Below are 20,290 nucleotides of genomic sequence, written 5' to 3' on the forward strand. Positions count from 1 at the left end.
CCCTCAGGGCTTGAAGGAAAAACTGCAGATCAGTGCCTGGAGGGAGGGAGGGAGGCTTTGTGACCAAGAGAAAGCAAACAAGTAACTGGACCAACTCCAGGGACAGAAGGTGCTATCCCTGGAAAGCAGACCAATACAGCAGGAAAAAGGCTGACTCTCAGAATAAAAGATTCAGGGAATTCTGGACAAAATTTCAAAGCTTTACCAAGAGCACAACAGATGAGAGGAAAGATAAAATGATTTCATTTGTAGGGAGAGAACACTGTTTTAGGGTAATGGCTCATTTTAAAACTGGTTTTGCCGGGCGCGGTGGCTCACGCCTGTAATCCCAGCACTTTGGGAGGCCGAGACGGGCGGATCATGAGGTCAGGAGATCGAGACCATCCTGGCTAGCACGGTGAAACCCCATCTCTACTAAAAAATACAAAAAACTAGCCGGGCCAGGTGGCGGGCGCCTGTAGTCCCAGCTACTCGGGAGGCTGAGGCAGGAGAATGGCATAAACCTGGGAGGCGGAGCTTGCAGTGAGCTGAGATCCGGCCACTGCACTCCAGCCTGGGCGACAGAGCGAGACTCCGTCTCAAAAAAAAAAAACAAAACTGGTTTTATGTGGATTAGAACTATAGAAAATTATTGTACAGCACTATAAAAATAAATATCATAAATTGTGGCTGGGCTTGGTGGCTCACGCCTGTAATCCCAGCACTTTGAGAGGCCAAGGCAGGTGGATTGCCTGAGCTCAGGAGTTCGAGACCAGCCTGGCCAACATGGCAAAACCCCGTCTCTACTAAAAACACAAAAAATTAGCCAGGCATGGTGTGCGCCTGCAATCACAGCTACTCGGGAGGCAGAGGCAGGAGAATCACTTGAACTCGGGAAGTGGAGGTTGCAGTGAGCCGAGATTGCACCACTGCACTCCAGCCTGGGCAACAGAGTGAGACTCTCCTTGCAAAAAAAAAAAAAAAAAAATCATAAATTGTAAGCTTTGTATTTAATCTACATAGGTTTGAAATTTACCCTTTTCCATTTTTCCTAGTTTATTTTTAAGTAAAAAAGTGTGCCAAAAATATGAAAAAAAAATAAATTGTAAGTTTTTTACTTAATCTACATAGGTTTGAAATTTACTCTTTTCCATTTTTCCTAGTTTATTTTTAAGTAAAAAAGTGTGCCAAAAATATGAATGCAGGCCTCAGGTTTTGGTGGATACAAATATACCTATGGCTTCATCTGAAATACAGAGGTAAAGTGAATTTAAGGCATTTAAAAACATAACACTTTATACTAAGATTTCAAGTCAGCAACACAGAAAATGCTACCAAAAAGGCAATACCTCCACAAAGCAGATAATACTTAAGACAAATACTATATATTTATATGTGATATAAAAAGAGTCCACTATTTTGAGTATACTTCATGATGCTTTCCAATGTAAGGAATAGTCCTTCACTGTTGAGTTTAAATAATCCTAGTAGCTATTTGTCTCATTAAATATGTATTTCCTTTCCTAACACATTCCTAGAACCCCAGTGGGGTATCAAACAGAACTGCTCCCTTTTGTATAATTATTCAAGGTTGGCATCACTGAAACAGGGCTTATTACTCTGAGTGTAACTGAATCAAGTCACTTGGTCAGGAGGAGAGTCAGAACTGAGACTGAGAACTTAGCCATCCTCTTCTGGCTCAGGAAGAAGAAGAGAGTTCTTCACTAGGCATGGTGGCTCATGCCTGTAATCCCAGCACTTTGGAAGGCCAGGGCAGGAGAATGGCTTGAGTCCAGGAGTTCAAGACTAGCCTGGGCAACATGGGAGACCCCGTCTTTACAAAAAAATACAAAATAAAAAATTGCTGGGAATGGTGGCACAGGCTTGCGGTCCCAGCCACTCAGGAAGCTGAGGTGGGGGGATCACTTGAGCCCAGGATGTTGAGGCCACAGTGAGCTGTGATTGCACCACTGCACTGAAGCCTGTGCAACAGAGCAAGACCCTGTCTCAAAAAAAGAAGAGAGTTCTCTTAGCTGACAGAATTCTCTAATTCAAGCTTGTTCAACCCGTGGGCATGCAGTGCAACACAAATTCATAAACTTTCTTAAAATATTGTGAAATTTTTTTTGCGATTTTTTTTTTTAGCTCATCAGCTATCATTAATGTTAGTGTGTGTATATATATATGTAATGTAAAATATTTTTAACAGTATCTATAAATATATGTGTATATATATATTTATTATTTTTATTTTTTTTTGAGATGGAGTCCTGCTCTGTCACCCAGGCTGGAGTGCAATGGCACAATCTCCATTCACCACAACCTCTGCCTCCCGGGTTCAAGTGATTCTCCTGCCTCAGCCTCCCAAGTAGCGGGGATTACAGGGACCCGCCACCACGTCTATTTCTTTGTATCTTAGTAGAGACAGGGTTTTACCATGTTGCTGGATTACAGGTGTGAGCCACCATGCCCGGTCATATGAGTATATTTTATATGTGGCCCAAGACAATTCTTCCTTCAGTGTGGCCCAGGGAGGCCAAATGATTGGACACACCTGCTCTAGTTGCTCCACAACTAGCAGGAAACAATGTAAACTTTTAATAAAAAAGGCAAAGGATTAAAAAAAAAAAGAGCGATTGCTGGCGATGGAATAGAAACGAGAAAGAAGTAAATCCATGAACAAGTTCCCAGTGATTGACAGTTTTTACCTGGACACAATTTTGGCATGGTAGAGTAGAGAAAATAAAGGAAAAGGAAGGCTGGGGACCAACCCATTAAGAAACATGGAAGGAAAAAGGAAAACAGAGTATGTTGTGTCAAGTGGGAAAAAAAATTCAGTGCTTATTTTCATAAGCTCAGTTTCAAAAGTTAGGAAGATATGGCAAAACATCTTAAATATCACAATAAACGTTCCAGCCTAAAGCCTGTTGTTCATTTTTTAGTTTTTTCCTGGAACAAAGTTGAACTCACCTTTCACAAACAACAGGTCTAGACTCATTCAAGACAGGACCCAGGGAGGAACAGGCCTGGCGAGGAGGTGGAGCAATGGGGACGGCGGAATCCAGGGAACTTGCTTTCCTGTGAAAAGCATCCTGGGCCAGGGCTGCTCCTGCCACTGCAGTTGTGACCGGTCCATCCCCGTCCACAGGGCAAGAGCCTGCCCTGCCGTGGCCACCTCCTGGTGGCAGTTCGGGCCCCACTGCTCCCTGGAGAGGAAGCTCTGCACTGCCCAGCTCCACTTCTAGGGTTGGTGATGCTGGAGGAGACATGCGGGGCTTCCGTTTAGTGGAGGCGCCAGAAAGCAACTTCAACAAACCCTTTTTTTCTTTCTGGAAAAAAAAATGAGCCTTAGTTGGAGAATGACAGTACTATTGCTAGCGTAATCAAAATGGCCCTATAGTTCATTATTACTTTTTAATTTTTAATTTTAATTTTTGTGGGTACATAGTAGGTGTATGGGGCCTTATGGTTTCGATGTTTGGTTTGATCTTTTTACATTATTTCTGTTGATAATTGGTTATTCATAATCTGGCCACCAATTTGTGTGTGGTGCTAACCTGACCTTTTACTTCTCCTCCTTCTCCCTTTCTGCTAAATATATATTTTTTGTTTGGTTTTGGACATTCTGTTGAAGTAGGACAAACTGATAAAAAAGATGTAAGACAATAAAACTCACCAATTCACATCCTGGGTTTGGTAAAAGCATTAGTAGATATTTTAGGATAAAATGGAAATTTCAGATTATGGATTTAACTTCCTGAACTTCTGCCTATCCTATCTCTAATTGCTGTAAGACAGCTGAATGCATGCAGAATTAAATGTAAACATGACAGCACTTTATTCCACAGGCATGGACGTGAGCCTTATCGCTTACAGGCAGTGATCAGAGTTAAGAGTTAAACCACTTCTCACATGTCGCCACCTCGATTAAATGTAACAAGCCAATAAAACAGAAGTCAAACCACATTTCCCTTGCAAGTACCTCCTTGATTAGACATCCATTTTAAGGAAAGCTTCGGTATACTTAGAAACAAGTTGATTTCTCCTTTCACAAGCAAATATACAAATAAGTGTGTTTTTTGTTTGTTTGTTTTTTCAACCATCACAATTCCACAGAAGCCATCTCTTGAATTTTTGTCTCTTTTGATACTTTCTATCTTTGGTCTGCTAGGAAAATCAGATGTCAAGAGATGGCTCCTTCATTCTGAAACCTTAAGCATGAATGTTCTTTCTGATGGCCAAGCTTAACATGATCCTTTTAAATTGTTTTACTAAGATGTCAACTACATCATTAAGTCCTCTGAATGGAAGCACTGCTTGAACATGAAACACTTCATAGATAACTATTTCTTTAGAAAACCCTGTAGGCAAATTGGAATTATTAAGGCCCACTAACAGGGAAATAGAAATTATAAGGGACCTGCTGAGGAATTTTTCTTGGGAATAATAGCTTAGACTCAGTAAAAACTCCTTGGGAAAATGAATCTAAATCCCTAACAACATTGTTCCATTACAGACAGTATGGCAGAAAAAAGGAGACAAAAGCAATAATTTATCAGACTATGAGGAAGAATCCCAGGAACAGTGCACCATAATCCCCTGTTACCTAATGCTGCTCAAGGACATGTGAGCCTGTGGGCTAGAAATGGGAAAACAGGATGGGAGTGGGTGCTAAAGTCATTTCTGTACTTGCTTGATCTGGGCTACAGATGAGCAGAGCCAGCTGATCCCCACCACCCTGCAACTCTCCCGGGTAGAGGATGATCCTTTTGCATTTCTCTTTATAGCCTGTCCTCAGCTGATCTTATGCGCTTTCGCTTCACTCATTCAATGCCACATTTTCTGTGGGGCTACTATGTGCATTCTAATGAATGTCCTCACAAACTTGGACTGCCTGCATAAGTGCAGTGACAGTGCTGTATATACCTCTGTATCTCACCCAGTGTTGAGTGCAGGGCCCTACACCCACTAAAGCTTAGAGGCTGAGAAAATACTGGAAGAGGATGAGACCAGTGAAAGGGAGGAAAAATATAGCTAGCGCCAGGCCTAAGGAAATAAAGGATATGTTGGATTCCCCAGATCCAGAGGCAATAAAGCCTTTCGATGAGCCTTTCAATAAAGCCTATGGTCAATGAAGTGGTCTGACTAAGCACCTGTCAATGCTGCTCCGTATTTGTTGTAGAGAGCCTGAGGTCTGGAAGTCCAAGGTATGACGTGCAAAAGAATAACGTCCAGTAGCTTCCGCTTCTAAGGTAGCAGTCAGCTGCGACTGCCAGCTATTCTTGCCATGATGTAAGAAAGCACACGCTAGTCCACGGACCCACAAAGGTCCAGTGAGAACATCAAGTCCATTGATAAATTACAATCTCAGCAAGCCATAGCTAAAGCCATTTCTTAAAAGCTCAGTTCTGAGCACTCAGTAAAATATCAGATAACTCAATGGCACTCAGGGAACAGCCTCTGAAGTGATTAAGAAGAAAGATGACTTAATTCATCTAAAATGATTAAACACATTAAATACAGCTTGCTTTAATGACTTCTAAGGGATGTCTTATCATCATCAACTGATGCTGACTACCCACAGGGCAGAAGGCAGAGGATTAGGAATCATGGCAGGGCACAAGGGGTAAGGGGTGGGGGTGGTAATACAGAAAAGATGCTGTCCTAGTTCCAAGGAACCATGCTTTCAATGGCATATTCTGATTTTTTCTGTTAGCAGAATAATGTTCCACTTGAGAGAGATCATTTTGCAAACTCAGACACTTAGCATCTACGAGCACCATTATTTTTTCAAAAACCAACAGCAGAAATGAAAACTAAATGAATTAATAAAGACTACATTCAGGCTGGGCATAGTGGCTCACACCTGTAATTCTAGCACTTTGGGAGGCTGAAGCAGGAGGATCACTTGAGCCCAGGATTTCAAGATCAGCCTGGGCAATGTAGGGAAACCCTGCCTCTACAAAAATACAAAGAAAAAAGCCAGGTGTGGTGGTGCATGCCTGTGGTCCCACCTACTCAGGAGCCTGGGGTGGGAGGGAGGGTTGCTCGAGCCTGGAGGTGGAAGTTGCAGTGAGCTATGACATGCCACTGCACTCCAGCCTGGGTGATAGAGGGATACCCTGTAGCAAAAACAACAACAAAAAAAAACAAAAACAAAACAAAACAAAACAAAACAAAAAACACCTGGGAGAAGGAAGAAAAAATCATTTGAACAAAGAAAATCATCACTAGAGGCTGGGCACAGTGGCTTACACCTGTAATCCCAGCATTTTGGGAGGCCCAGGCAGGAGTATTGCTTGAGCCCAGGAGTTTGAGAGCCACCTGGGCAACACAGCAAGATCCCATCTCTACCAAAATAAAATGACCTAGGTATGGTGGCTCATGCCTTTAGTCCCAGCTGGGAGGGTGGCTTAAGACTGGGAGTTCAGGCTGCAGTGAGGTATGATTGCGCCACTGCACTCCAGCCTGGGTGACAGAATGAGACCTCGTTTAAAAAATTAATAATAAAGGAAGAAAGAAAAAAAATGATCAGTAGAGACTTCAAGAAAACTGTTCAGAAAATAAAATGAATATTTAAAAACCAGATAGGACCTCTGCATAAGAAAATCAAGAATAATAAGCCAGGTGCAGTGGTGTGAACCTGTAGTCCCAGTTACTTGGGAGGCTGAGGTGGAAGGACTGCTTGAATCCAGGAGTTCAAGACTAGCTTGGGCAACATGGTAAGACCCTATCTCTTAAAATAAACGAATAAATAAATGAAAAGAACAATAGGAAAGGTTCTAAAACACTGAAGAAAATCTGTGGTTGGCTTCTTAAGGGAGAATCATCAGGAATTTGGGGGTGGGGGATTTGAGACACTAAATGTTGACCTTGTGTGGCCCACCTGTAGGAAAGGTGGCTTTTAGGAATGGATCTAGGATATGGCAGAGTGCATGTTGACCAACACTCACTCCTGCTGACTCATATGGAATCAATGTCAGTGTCAGGTGAGACTTACAAAGCACCGCTGGAGATTTTGAAGTCATGGGTAGAAAATGGAAGCACTGGCCGGGCGCGGTGGCTCAAGCCTGTAATCCCAGCACTTTGGGAGGCCGAGATGGGCGGATCACGAGGCCAGGAGATCGAGAGACGATCCCGGCTAACACGGTGAAACCCCGTCTCTACTAAAAAATACAAAAAAAACTAGCCGGGCGAGGTGGCGGGCGCCTGTAGTCCCAGCTACTCGGGAGGCTGAGGCAGGAGAACGGCGTAAACCCGGGAGGCGGAGCTTGCAGTGAGCTGAGATCCGGCCACTGCACTCCAGCCTGGGTGACAGAGCGAGACTCCGTCTCAAAAAAAAAAAAAAAAAAAAAAGAAAATGGAAGCACTTGGGGTAGACATTGGCATCAGAGGTGGTTCCTCCTCTTTTTCTAAAGTAAGGTTAGAACTTAGAGAACTTAAGAACAATTACACAACTGTACTAATCAAAAATATTTTTTTCAGGCCAGGCGCAGTGGCTCATGCCTGTAATCCCAACACTTTGGGAGGCCAAGGCAGTGGGATCACTTGAGGCCAGGAGTTCAAGACCACCAACATGGTGAAGCCCTGTCTCTACTAAAAACACGAAAGTTAGCTGCGAGTGGAGGTGCATGCCTGTTGTCCCACCTACTTGGGAGGCTGAGGTGGTAAAATTACTTGAACCCGGGAGGCAGAGGTTGCAGTGAGTCGAGATCACACCACGGCACTCCAGCCTGGGAGATCTAGTTCTGTCACCCAGGCTGGAGGGCAGTGGCATTAACGTAGCTCACTGCAGCCTTGACCTCCAGGGCTAAAGCCATCCTCCCACCTCAGCCTCCTAAGTAGCTAGGACTACAGGCACATATCACCATGCCCAGCTAATTAAAAATAATTTTTTTTTTTTTGGTAGAGATAGGGTTTTGCTAAATTGCTGAGGGTGATCTTGTACTTCCGGCCTCAAGTGATCCGCCCACCTTGGTCTCCCAAACTTTTGGGATTATAGGTGTGAGCCACTGTGCCCAGCCTTAATCTTTTTATAACAACAAAACCCAATAAAACATATATACATATACATAAGTATCTCTTAAAGATTTGGAAACGCATTTTCCTGGAGATTAGTTGATCAAATAATGAAGGCTTTGAACTGAGTAGGAAGTTAGAAATATGTCCAGATAAAGTTGTTATACGGATGACTGTGGAAAATATTAGGGATCTCATAGAAGGAAGAATAACAATGGTAGAAAAGGTCTAGGATTTCGAACAAGAGAGAACTGAGATGAAATAGAGTTTCAGATGCCTGTTTATCAAACCACAGAGTACAGACACCAAAGTTAGCTAGAGATTTTAACACAAGGACAAAAACGCAGTATCTAGAGATCCCTGAGACTTTGTGCAACAGGACTTCCAAATAAAATACTATTCCGAAGAGTAGCCGGTTAGAAGAGAAGCTGCGTCAGTCCCATCTGTACATTATAAAATTATATTTCTCTGTGGAACAGCAGCAGTAGCCCACTGCAGAGCAGCTGGGTACAGAGAACAGGAGGGGCAGTAGGCACACTATCATGTGGGGGATGCACCATGCATTGCTGATAGGTTTAAGTAAATGGATGACGATGCTCACAGTATGATGAGGAAAGAGACATAATGAGGACGTTATCAAATACCTAGATATCTGCTGTAAGTCTCAACTAAAACTAGGATCTCTAACACAGTTTTTCCTTGCTGACAGTTTAATCTCACAGAAAGTTGAGCAAACTGCAACTTTGGATCTAATTCTGATCAACTAGAGGGAGGGCAGAAACCAGAGAGAGGTGGAGATGTTCTGCTGATGAAGCAGAAGTATCGAGAACTTGGAATAAAGCATGGAAAAAGAGGCTGGTGATAGTCAGGTCTGAACTTTATAGTTTAAAAGAATTGATTTTTAAATGTTCAAAGAAAATATATGCATGACCCGAAACTCAAAAGGGAAGATGCTTCAAGAGGAATAGGAAGGCTCTCAAAAATGAAATTCTAACCATACAATTGCAAATCATCCCTGCAGATGAAAACATAGAGGCATCTAAAGGTATTGATGTGATCTCCCAGGGAGCAGCCTAATGGCTCAAATTTTTAAAGGGCACGTACAAAAAGATCAAGAGAAGAGCCCATAACAAAGAACATAACGTGGCCCATAGCAATTCAAGAAGGCTTAAAGATCAGAATGAGCTTAAACTTGCAAAAATGCTAAAGACAAAAAAAAAATTTTTAAGAGCTCTTTTAAAGTTATGTTTGAAACAAGAAGAACAAGAAAGACACAGACCTGCTGTGGAGGATGGTGGTTCTTGGATGGCAAGAAGAAAGGGAAGGATAATCTTTAGACTGGAAGGGAAGAACAAACTTTGACAAGAGGGAAATGAGTGAAGAGTTGGGATTTAGAGATCAAATGACTACTCTTAACAGGCTGAACTCACTCCAGTGTACAGAGAAAAATAGCAGCAGAAATGCAACCAATAACCTTTGATAGTCTGGTGAATCTGGAATGAGGGTCAACTGAACAGGCAAGAAAGGGCACGTGCAAGTCCCAATTTTCTTTTTTTTTCCCCGAGACAGAGTCTCACTCTGTTGCCCAGGCTGGAGTGCAGTGGTGTGATCTTGGCTCACTGCAACCTCTGACTCCCTGGTTCAAGCGATTCTCCAGCCTCAGCCTCCTGAGTAGCTGGGATTACAGGCATGTGCCACCATGCCCAGCTAATTTTTGTATTTTTAGTAGAGACAGGGTTTCACTGTGTTGGCCAGGCTGGTCTCAAACTCCTGACCTTGGCTTCCCAAAGGGCTGGGATTACAGGTGTGAGCCACCACGCCCGGCCCCAATTTTCAAACACATGACAACAAAGCACTTTGCAGACCATCTGGGAAAATTCTAAAAGAGTATTAAACAAAAGATTTATGAACATTTAGAAAGGGAAATAAAACTCTTCCAGGAGATACCCGCTAACAATAAGTCACTGCAGAAATGATGGGGCAATGGGGAGAACTCTGTGGATGGGAGGATGATGTAAAATCAATGTGGCATCTGGTGACTTCTCCCAGGACATCCTTGTAGATATGATGGAGAAACGTATATAAAGACACTCTAGTCATGAAGATTCATGATTAAGTGACAAGAATCATGGAATTCCTAAATTTATATCAACCAGAAGTCTCTTTAGTGGATTTGGAACATTAAATGAGGTAGGAGAGTTCATAAGGGAAAACGAAATCTGTGATATGGGGACTAGGTAAATAAAACTTCAAGAGTATAGCATTAGAGAAAAGACACCAGGGGACAAACGTGCAAATACCTCAGGGCACCATGTAGAAAGGAGATCTGCATTTTCTATGTGGGCCCTCAAAATAAAGAACAATGGTTGGAAGGCTGAGTTGAGTTACAGCTGACTGAAGATGGCACAGGGCAGTCTCGGCCTAGGGCACTGCTTGGTCAATAGGGCACGCACCCGGGCAGAAGCCATGGCCGTTTGTCAGGGAAGGGTGCTCCACAGGATGACCAGTAAGGACCTGTACTAGATGGTGCTATAACAGGTTAACTCAAACTTTGTGGTAAAAATCCGGTCCTAAAATCAAAGTGTTGGCAGGGCTGGTTCCTTTTGGAAGCCGCTGGGGAAGAATCTGTTCCCTTGTTTTTTCCAGATTCTAGAGGCTTCCTGTATTCCTTGGCCTGTGGCCTCATTTTCCTATCATTCCTACCTCTGCTTCACCATCACGTCTCCTTCTCTGGCCCCGAGCTTCCTGCCTCCCTTTTAAGAACATCCTTGTGTTTACATTGGGCCCACCTGGATAATTCAGGATAACCCCCTTGTCAAAGGGCTCTTAATTTAATAACACCTGCAAGGTCCTTGTGGCCATGTAATGAAACATCTTTAAAGGTTCCAGGGATCAGGAGGTGGACATCCTTGGGGAGTCACTATTCTGTCTATCACAAGGACCTTTAAAGCCTCAGAGGTTAAGTGAATTCTACATTGGAAGGGCCCAGCTGAAGAGTCCCTGTTCTTATCAGTGGCACAGGCTCTGAGACACATTGTCCCCAAGCCTTAAAATCTAAACCGTAAAAATAATTATTTATAAGTATATTAACAAAGTTGAACATATTGGCTTGAGTGCAAGTTTAATGTAGTTAATTATAAACACTGAACAGATACCAATCTTTTTCAAAAACTCTCATGTTAACCCAACAATTAAATATTAACTTTTTAGTAGGCCATAAAGTTTATTTCCTTATAAACCGCTATTTACAGGCTCCCTTAACCATTTAAATAGAATGACATACATTACCACTTAACCAGGTGGCCAAAAGTCTATGATCACCCTCCCTCAAACTTCCCAGAACTGGTATAGAGCTTCAGGGGAAATGTGTAAAATATTGAGGAAAAAGTAATGATGACAATAAAATTATCCAGATCTGTTACCATCTCTTCTTTTTCTTTTTACATTTAACCACTCTCAATTTCTCTTACCTCCAATCACCTGTCTCTAAACCCAACCGTAGGTTATTCTTTCCAATATAACTTTTCATCTATATTTTCTTTAAAATTCAGCCCCAAATGAGACATTAAAAAAAAAAAACAACCTATGGATTTAGAAAATAATGTTTCCTTATATTTCAAGTCTTACCTCTCAAGGAACCATGCTGCTTAAGGTCAGATGTACTGGGCCATGGACCAGTACTAGCCTGTGGCCTGTTAGGGACCAGGCTGCACGGCAGGGGGTGAGCGGCAGGTGAGCGAGTGCGGCTTCATCTGTATTTACAGCTGCTCCCCATCACTCGCATTACTGCCTGAGCTCCGCCTCCTGTCAGATCAGCAGGGGCATTAGATTCTCACAGGAGCATGAACCCTGTTGTGAACTGCACATGCGAGGGATGTAGCCTGCACACTCCTTATGAGAATCTAATGCCTGACGATCTGTCACCGTCTACCATCACGCCCAGGTGGGACCACGTAGTTGCAAGAAAACAAACTCAGGACTCCCACTAATTCTACATTATGGTGAATTGTATTTCATTATATAGTACAGTATAATAATAATAGAAATAAAGTGCACACTTAATGTAATGAGCTTGAATCACTCTGAAACCATTTCCCCGCCACCACCCCTGGGTCCATGGAAAAACAGTCTTCAACAAAACTGGTCTATGGTGCCCAAAAGGTTGGGGACCACTGCTATAGATAAAATAAATCCATAAATAACACTTTTGATCAACAGTTTCATCCCCCTCACATATATATATTTTTACCAGAACTCTTACCAAGCAAGACTCACTGAGCAGGAAGACTTGAGGATGGCAAAATGATGAAAGAATGAGTAACTAAAGGCAAAAGGAAATTCCTCCACAAGACTAAGCTGCACATGGAGGAGTGACTAAGTGTCATTCACTGTGGTCCTTCTAACCTGCAGCACAGGGCGTGGCAACTAGTGGGTGTTTAAACACAGAGAAACATGAGCTCCAGATAAGAGGATGGGGTGGTGCCTGCGTTTCTTCCCCACTCTACTCCTAGCACCTGGCATAGTGACTCACACGTGGGGAGCACCTGAGGGTTTGTTGAACAATGACTCTTCTCATTAGCTAAAAATGACAGACACAACATAAGGAAAAAAACTGGGAAGTAAGTAAAGCAGAGAAACAGTAAGTAAGTAAGGTCTTACTTTGCCATCCTTGTCTGGTTTGGTTGCTGAACTGTTCCCACAAGCTGATGAAGCACTGTCAGGAGACGTGGGGAGTCCAGGGAGAACAGTCACTATCCGGCCACTGGGCTCAGCCTCCAGAGAAGCACTGGTGATGCTCTGGGAGGTCAGCGGAGCAGCTGCTGCACAGGCCAGAGGGGCACTGGCTCGACTGATACTGATGGCAGCAGTGTGCGTGGCTGAGCTTGGCATCGGAGGCGCAGGTTGTGGGGAGGCCAGCGAGTGATGGGGCAGGCCCACAGATGCAGGGCCGAGGCCGGTGGCATTCTGTACCTGGATGGGTGTCACTGCTGCCGTGGGGCGCTCCTGGTTGTGCGCTGCAACTAGTAGATGGAAAGAGGGAACACAGCAAAATTCAACTATCTAATAGATGCTGCTCACCAAAACATGAGTCATTTCACTGCATCAGACCATGATAAAAGGCTGCTACTGTATTTATTACAATAAAGATGGGATGGATGGTAGCCTAAAAGCAGTTAATCTTAGCTGGATTCCTAGACACTATCTATTGTCCTTCCAGGTCAGTCCTTGAGTCTACTGAGTGCCTGGAAGCTCAGTTCTTTTACTTAGGAGACAGCCCCTCCACAGTGTTAGCCACACTGAGCCAGTTTTTGATGGCATTCTACAGTGTCAAGCCATGTCTCCCTCTAGTCCTTTTCCTATTATTCATTCCCTTTTCTTATTAATCATTTTCCTTCTTTATGTTTTTCTGATAGAGCTTGCAAACCCTTAGTTTACCCCTCATCCCATTAGTTACCCGAGACTCTTGGGAAGGTTTTCAGTGCTACAGAACTATGAAAGCTGTTTAAGATCCCATAGGATCCAAAGTAGACTTGTGCTTAAGTTAATCAGAAATAATCAGCACACTCGTTAGTAGAGTATCACACAATGTCACATGAATGGTAGTAGTGAGATTTGAAGTCATAAGATTTCAACTATAGAGGTCAAAATTTCAAGTACTATTGACATTCTTAGGATCAGCCTAATTTCTTTCAGATTTTAGATTTACCCATCAGGTTTGAAGTAATATGCAGGACACGCTTAGCCCAAATAAATAGATACAAGGTTCCACTGAGTAGACTGTGCCTAATGTTGTTCATTATTTTAATTACATCTACATTTCTCAACATCTGTTATAAAAGATCTACTATTAGGCAGGTAAGCCTTTTATCCTGGTATGTTCTGTCCTGGGTTCCTCCTTACCTGTCCTCACAGCATTGCGGGCCTGGTTGACTGTCATTTGCCCAGTCATGTGCAACAAGACCTTGGCCTGAGGACTTGTCTGGATGTGAGCTGCTGATACCACAGCCGTGGGGACAACACTGGGACTCCCAGCCACACCATTTCCCTGGAGCTTCTGGGCAGGCCCTCCTGCCGTGGAAGGACTGACCATGGTCACCCCCCGACTAGTCTGGCCAGCTGTAGACATAGGGACTTTAGCTTGGGAAGCATTTGTCACTGCCCTGCCAAAACAGAAACATAAATGGAAAGTCCGATCCATCAGCAAAATGAGGGAAAGAACAATTAAACGCAAGAAAAATGACTCAGAGCTTTAAACACAGAACATTTTAAAAAATGAATGAATTATTTTTATAAAGTTTAAGAATAGAAAATTCAAAGTAACGATGGCTCTGAGACAGAGAAAGGTCTTGAAATATATTCTGAATCACCAGAAACCACATGTCATACTCTGCTCAAGAATATACAGTTACTGCGTTCAGCTTTCCATAACAAGACCAAATATCTCTGCTGACTTTCAAGGCCCTGGATTCTCCCACTTCATCTACAGAGCAAGCTAGGATCATTCCCTGACTATATTCCCATCTCCACATCTTTGCTCCTGTCTCCTGGCTTCCTACTTGCCTCCAGCTCCACATCACACATGTGGCCGTGTACATGCATGCACACATATACACGCACTAGTGGAATGTCCTTTCCGTCTTCTCTTGACATATCGTAATCTCATTTATGTTTCAAGACCCAGCACGAAAGCTGTCAGTTCAAGAAGCCTTGCCTCAGATTCAGGTTTAAGATCTTACGATTCTATTGTTTCACGTGGATTTCTTCTTTCATCCTGTTTCTAAGCTCCACAATTGTTTATGCTTTGGTCCTTGATTACAAAATGTGGTATGTTATTATTATTACTATTTTTTGAGACAGAGTCTCACTCTGTTGCCCAAGCTGGAGTGGAGTGGCGCACTCTCGGCTTACCCCTCTGTCTCCCAGGTTCAAGTGATTCTCCTGTCTAAGCCTCCCAAGTAGCTAGGAGTACAGGCATGCGCCACCATGCCCTGCTACTTTCTTCTGTTCTTAGTAGAGGTGGGGTTTCCCTATGTTGACCAGGCTGGTCTCGAATTCCAGACCTCAGGTGATCCGCCCACCTCACCCTCCCAAAGTGCTGAGATTACAGGTGTAAGCCAATGCACCTGGCCGGTGTATTTATTTTTTAATAAATTCTTTATCAAATACTGCTGACTTGGTAAGTTCCTTGAAGGCAGGGCCAGTGCGACATAACTCTTCTGTATTCATCCTGTATTTGCACATGTACCGGGTTATAGCCAACTTTAAACATCTATTTACTCACTGAATGTAATTAAGCTCAGTGTAGTTTTGTGTAATGTATTTTTTTCATATTCCAAATTCATTTAAATGATAACAATTCTGTATATAGTAACTTTCTACTAAGAAAACACTTCCTTAACTTGAACATCCTTATTATTTACCATGAATGACAGAATTTACTGTAAGCACATGTTCCTCTAGAGTTAAGCAAGCAGAGAGACTTTTTTTTTTCCCCCTTGAGATGGAGTCTTGCTCTGCCGCCCAGGCTGGACTGAGTGGCGTGATCTCGGTTCACTGCAGCCTCTGCCTCCCAGGTTCAAGTGATTCTTCTGCCTCAACCTCCAAAGTAGCTGGGTCTATAGGCACAGGCCACCATTCCCCGCTAATATTTGTTTTTTTTGTGTGTTTTTTTTTTTTTTTTTAGTAGAGATGGGGTTTCACCTTGTTGGTCAGGCCTGAAGTGATCAACTCCTTACCTCAATGATCCGCCTACCTTGGCCTCCAGAAGTGCTGGGATTACAGGTGTGAGCCACTGCACCCGGCTATACAAGCAGAGAGACTTCTAATAACTGGTTTTTGACAAAAATTTTTAATAAAAAGTATTTTATAAAAATGTTTTCCTTCATTCACTTTATTTTTTTTGTTATTTGTCGCATTTCTCTTATCTATTATTATCATTATTTTGCACCAGGGAGGTTCTATCTGCCATTTTCTGGATGGGATGGATTCTGAATGTAGATTTTAACATACACATAAAACAATGTTTATATTGATTAAAAATTTGCAAGTCAAATTAAAGTTAACATTCTGTCACCATCTGCAACAATAGTGATTTTCATTTGATTAGGCTGCTGGCCAACCTATAAATCAAGGCCAACAGCTGACAAACATGTCAGTTCATTAAGCTGTTTGTTTAAAATCAGGGGGTTTGAGGAATGATTTAATGCAGTTAAACCTGGACTGTATATTAAATGTCTGGTGGTCAAAAACTACGGCTCCCCCAGTGTTGATTTCATTACAGGTCATTTAATTCTATTTCCAAGGCTTCTTCCCTGAGTGACCAAAAGTTGAACTATCTTTACATGAAATGTATAAAGTTTTGCATATCTAAAGCTTCTGTTACTCTGTAACAGGGTTTCTCAACCTCAGTGACATTTTAGGCCAGATTATGATTATTTTTTGTGGGAGGCTGTCCTATGTATAGGACGTTTCACTCTTAGCCTCTATCCACTAAAGCCAGTAGCACCCCCAACCTCCAGTTATGACAATCAAAAATATTTCTGGATATGGTCAAATGTTCCCTGGGGAGCAAAACTGCCCTCAGTTGAGAAGGGTCTATGCTATACTTCTGACTATATGATAGAATTCATTGTCAGAATTCAGAGGTAATTACCAAGTTAATGAAACAGATAGAAATCTAAAGCACCAGGGTTCAGGTTTGAGCACTTCTTCACTATGTGATCTCAGACAAGCTGTATGATATTTCTGTGCCTCAATGTAACAGCAGCGAAGAATTAAGGTGAATCAGCGTTTACAAAGCTGCCTGCCTGGCATACAGTACGCATTATATAAACACCTAAGTATTAACACTATAGCTTTTCTTTGTATCAACACTACGCCTTTCCTAGTAGAAAAATACTGAAAATGGTGCTGTTGAACCTTTTCACATTAAAGCAAATAACTTAAAACCCGGTACATTTACTGGTAGAAACCTGTAATTTCACATATATGCATGTGAAAAGCAAGCTAAAAATTTTAGAGTTAGAAGGGATTTTAGCAGATGTAGACATGGATTTTTAAAACTTTGGCTATGTAACAGGCAATTATAATGGGAAAGGAATCTGGATAGGCTGAAAATCATGGAAAAGAACAAAGCTTCTCTGTTTAGAACATAGTAAACAATTTATTCAAAACCATACCTTGTGACTGGTGCCACATAATTGCCAGGGAAAACCCCTATCTTGCTGGTATGCATGGATGTCCCTTTGAACCAGCCATCCTGGCAGCGCTCAAACACTAAAAACATCTCCCCTTTTCTCAGCTCTAGTTCATCCTCTTTCCGAGGAGTGTATGGATATATAGCAACATACCTAGAATAGAAAATAATATTTGGTTTCAGGCTGAGTAACAGACAAATCCCAAGATGCTCAAAACTCTTCCTTGGTACAAAGTGTTGAACATTTTGTACAAATGTAAACTGAAAGTATAATCCTTTAATCTATAAGTAGCATTGACAATTCTCCATTGAAAAACGTTTTGCTGTCTACATTTTAAAAGCAGGCAGAGGCCTTTCTGATTAAGCACCTGTTCCTCCCAGTGTGGAAGTGACTATCCCGCCAAATAGTATTTGCATAGGGTGAAAGAATTAATGCAGTTTTCAAGAGTGCCTAACTTGCTACCAGAGATTATGCACCCACAGGGGAAACTGTGCTCTTCAAATGGCACTTGTTAGGCTTGAGAAGTAGCCCCAAATGAGAACATACAGTATGAAACCCCACTGGGAGCACAACATGCTGGCTTCTACACACAAGCTGAACCTAGAGGCTTGAGCTACACCTGCTTTTGTATGCTCCGTTCTAGGGAAAAAGACTAAATTTGAAAAAATCAAGGGAAAACAAAGTCCAGATCAGAAAACATACAAGACAACCCCAAGATGCAAGGTGACTGTGCCCACCAACACATGGTAACTATGCAGGCAACATTAACCTATAGTTCTTACCAGTGCTCTAAACTGTTGGTGTATAAAATTACACAATGCAGGATCCACAAAGACCTGGCTGTGTTCTGCCCTAAATAAACTCCCAACAGGATAAACTTTTCTGGATACTCATTGCTGAGGCCTTAAACTTTTTACATTCATACTCCAACTAGACCTAGATATGATTTGTGCAGAATACCTTTCTGTTATTAGTATTCTTATGCAAGAAATGAAAATAAAGATAAAAAGTTCAAACAGGAGTTGTAGAAAAGAGGCAGTTTCATACACATATAATGTTATAAAGAAGCAAACAGTGTGTTTCCCTAAACTATGAAAGGCCTTCTTCACCAGTGGGACAGCTACCTGGCAAGCTCATGTATCAGACTCATTTTCTCTCAGCAGTTCCCTAGTCACATGCATGACCAGGTAGAAGTCTGCAGGACACAGACCGCTTGGTGAGCCATAACGCTGTCATCAGCTCACTGTCAGAAAGGTGCTTCTTGACCTCTGAGGTTTGGACTTAGTTTTAAATGAACACATAAGCAGTAATAGACGACACCCTCACTTACACACTGGGGCGAGTCTGAGGCCGTAAGTGTGCAATCTGGTCAGTGGATCCTGCCATGGGCCTTGGTCCCATTCCAGCAGCAGCAGCAGCAGCAGCGGCAGCGCCTGGTGGTGTGGAGGCAAGGACAGTGGCAGCCAGGAGAGGGGGTGGCGGAAGAGGAGGATTCAAAGTCTGGTATAGGAAAAACATAAAGAGAAAGGGAAAAAAGGGAACAAAATACTGATTTACATCTTTCTATGGAAGGTGGGAGAGAAAAAGAATCATAAATCCATAGAACAAGACTTTAATGGAATCCACACAGGGCAGAATCATCAGGCTAACTGCTATGAAAGCCTGCTTCTACAAATTCATCTCTTGTTCTCCTTTAAAATCTTAAAGCCATAGCAACCTTTTCAGCAAACAGGTAAGTAATCACCCTTGGGAGGAGGGAAAGAAAAACAAAATGAAACAATTGCATGTAATTTTAAGATTAATAGCATTTTAAAGTATGAACTTGGACAAGGATCCAAATGCCTTTTGAGGGGGGTAGCTATAATGTCACGCTGCTTGCTAGGAATTAATTTGTGATTGTTTCTGTAATCTGAAACTTAAACACAACACACAATTCAGCTGCACTATATCTCAAATCATTCCTTTAGAAGAAAATTTCCTTTGATGCTTGGTCTACAAAAAGCCCAAACAATAGTAAGCCGAAGTCACTGGACCATTGTTGCTACTTTTGCTTATTCTTTTCTTAACTTTGCCAGCTTTTGAAATTTGGTACTATCAAGCCTGGTAACCTTCAACAAGTACACTAGTGAAAAGCTGCTGGTTCCTTTATGGGCACAGCCTAATGGGGTTCTGCCTACAGGATTCCATGCCTTTTGAAAATCAATGGAGCAATTGTTACCTTCTGATCTATAAACCCAGATAATTCTTTAGGGTCTGTATACTGAAACTCCTGGGAAAACAGGCACACAAAGACTGCCTGAACCCCTACCTCGTCCTCTCCAAACGTTTGAACCACTAGATGTAAAAACTAAATCAAAGGAGAACTAAGAAGACTAAAGAATTTACCTAGTTAAGTGTAAATGGCTTCTATACATCAGCATATTAACAAAATAAAGATCCAATGATTTCTAAATATAGCTTATACCAGTCATCTTATTTCTGTTTTTTGGAATAAAAATTTTAATTTCATCACCATTCACTATAATACATCTGGCTGTTCATATACATATACATAGTTTCAGAAACATAATGAACTGAGTGGAAAAAAATTTCAAATTTCTAGACATATGTTACAACTATACAACTATTCCACACATTATGTTTAATTTTTTGCTAAAGCGACTTTCAACAAAGATTTTTCCCACACTGCAGCTAAAGTGGTTGCAAAACATTTAGTGCAGAAACAAATGAGGTGCAGAGCCACTTACAAAGTGCAAACCAGGAGAAGGCAGAGGTTAGTTTAAAAAGTTGGAACGTCATGAAAATGTGACTCACATTCTCAATTCAAAATATGGCGGCATTAAGATTTGTTATAGCTCTGGAATTTGCATGTACTGAGGCTTAGAGCCTCCAAAACCTTTAACCAGGAGAAGGGCAAGCATTTATCCTGTGACAAAGCAGAGATGAAGAGAATCCTGGTCACAGCACATGTGACCCGGACAGTTCATGGATAATAATGTATCAGCAGTTTGACAGGTGAGATAATCAGTCTACCCTGTATATAGAGTAATATACGGAGAAACTGTAAAATTACCACTTCACTGATTTCCATTTAA

The 20,290-nt window shown here is 42.1% G+C and overlaps 1 protein-coding gene across 7 annotated transcripts in view; it reads right to left on the reverse strand.

The window, feature by feature from the left end:
- Positions 1 to 20,290, reverse strand: part of SH3RF1 (SH3 domain containing ring finger 1) — a 178,717-nt gene that overhangs the window by 10,761 nt on the left and 147,666 nt on the right. For all 7 annotated transcript variants that reach the window (XR_012435211.1, XR_012435210.1, XR_006698372.2 and 4 more), the window contains 5 exons: positions 18,526 to 18,695; positions 17,178 to 17,348; positions 13,900 to 14,159; positions 12,658 to 13,019; positions 2,950 to 3,308 (listed from right to left, as the gene is read on the reverse strand). Coding sequence is in view for 3 of the 7 variants with exons in the window: in XM_045393046.3 (XP_045248981.2) it covers positions 2,950 to 3,308; positions 12,658 to 13,019; positions 13,900 to 14,159; positions 17,178 to 17,348; positions 18,526 to 18,695 (1,322 nt within the window). In the remaining 4 variants the exon portion in view is untranslated. The remainder of the gene's footprint in view (positions 1 to 2,949; positions 3,309 to 12,657; positions 13,020 to 13,899; positions 14,160 to 17,177; positions 17,349 to 18,525; positions 18,696 to 20,290) is intronic.

Source organism: Macaca fascicularis, chromosome 5 (genome assembly GCF_037993035.2).
Source record: "Macaca fascicularis isolate 582-1 chromosome 5, T2T-MFA8v1.1".
Classification (NCBI taxonomy): domain Eukaryota; kingdom Metazoa; phylum Chordata; class Mammalia; order Primates; family Cercopithecidae; genus Macaca; species Macaca fascicularis.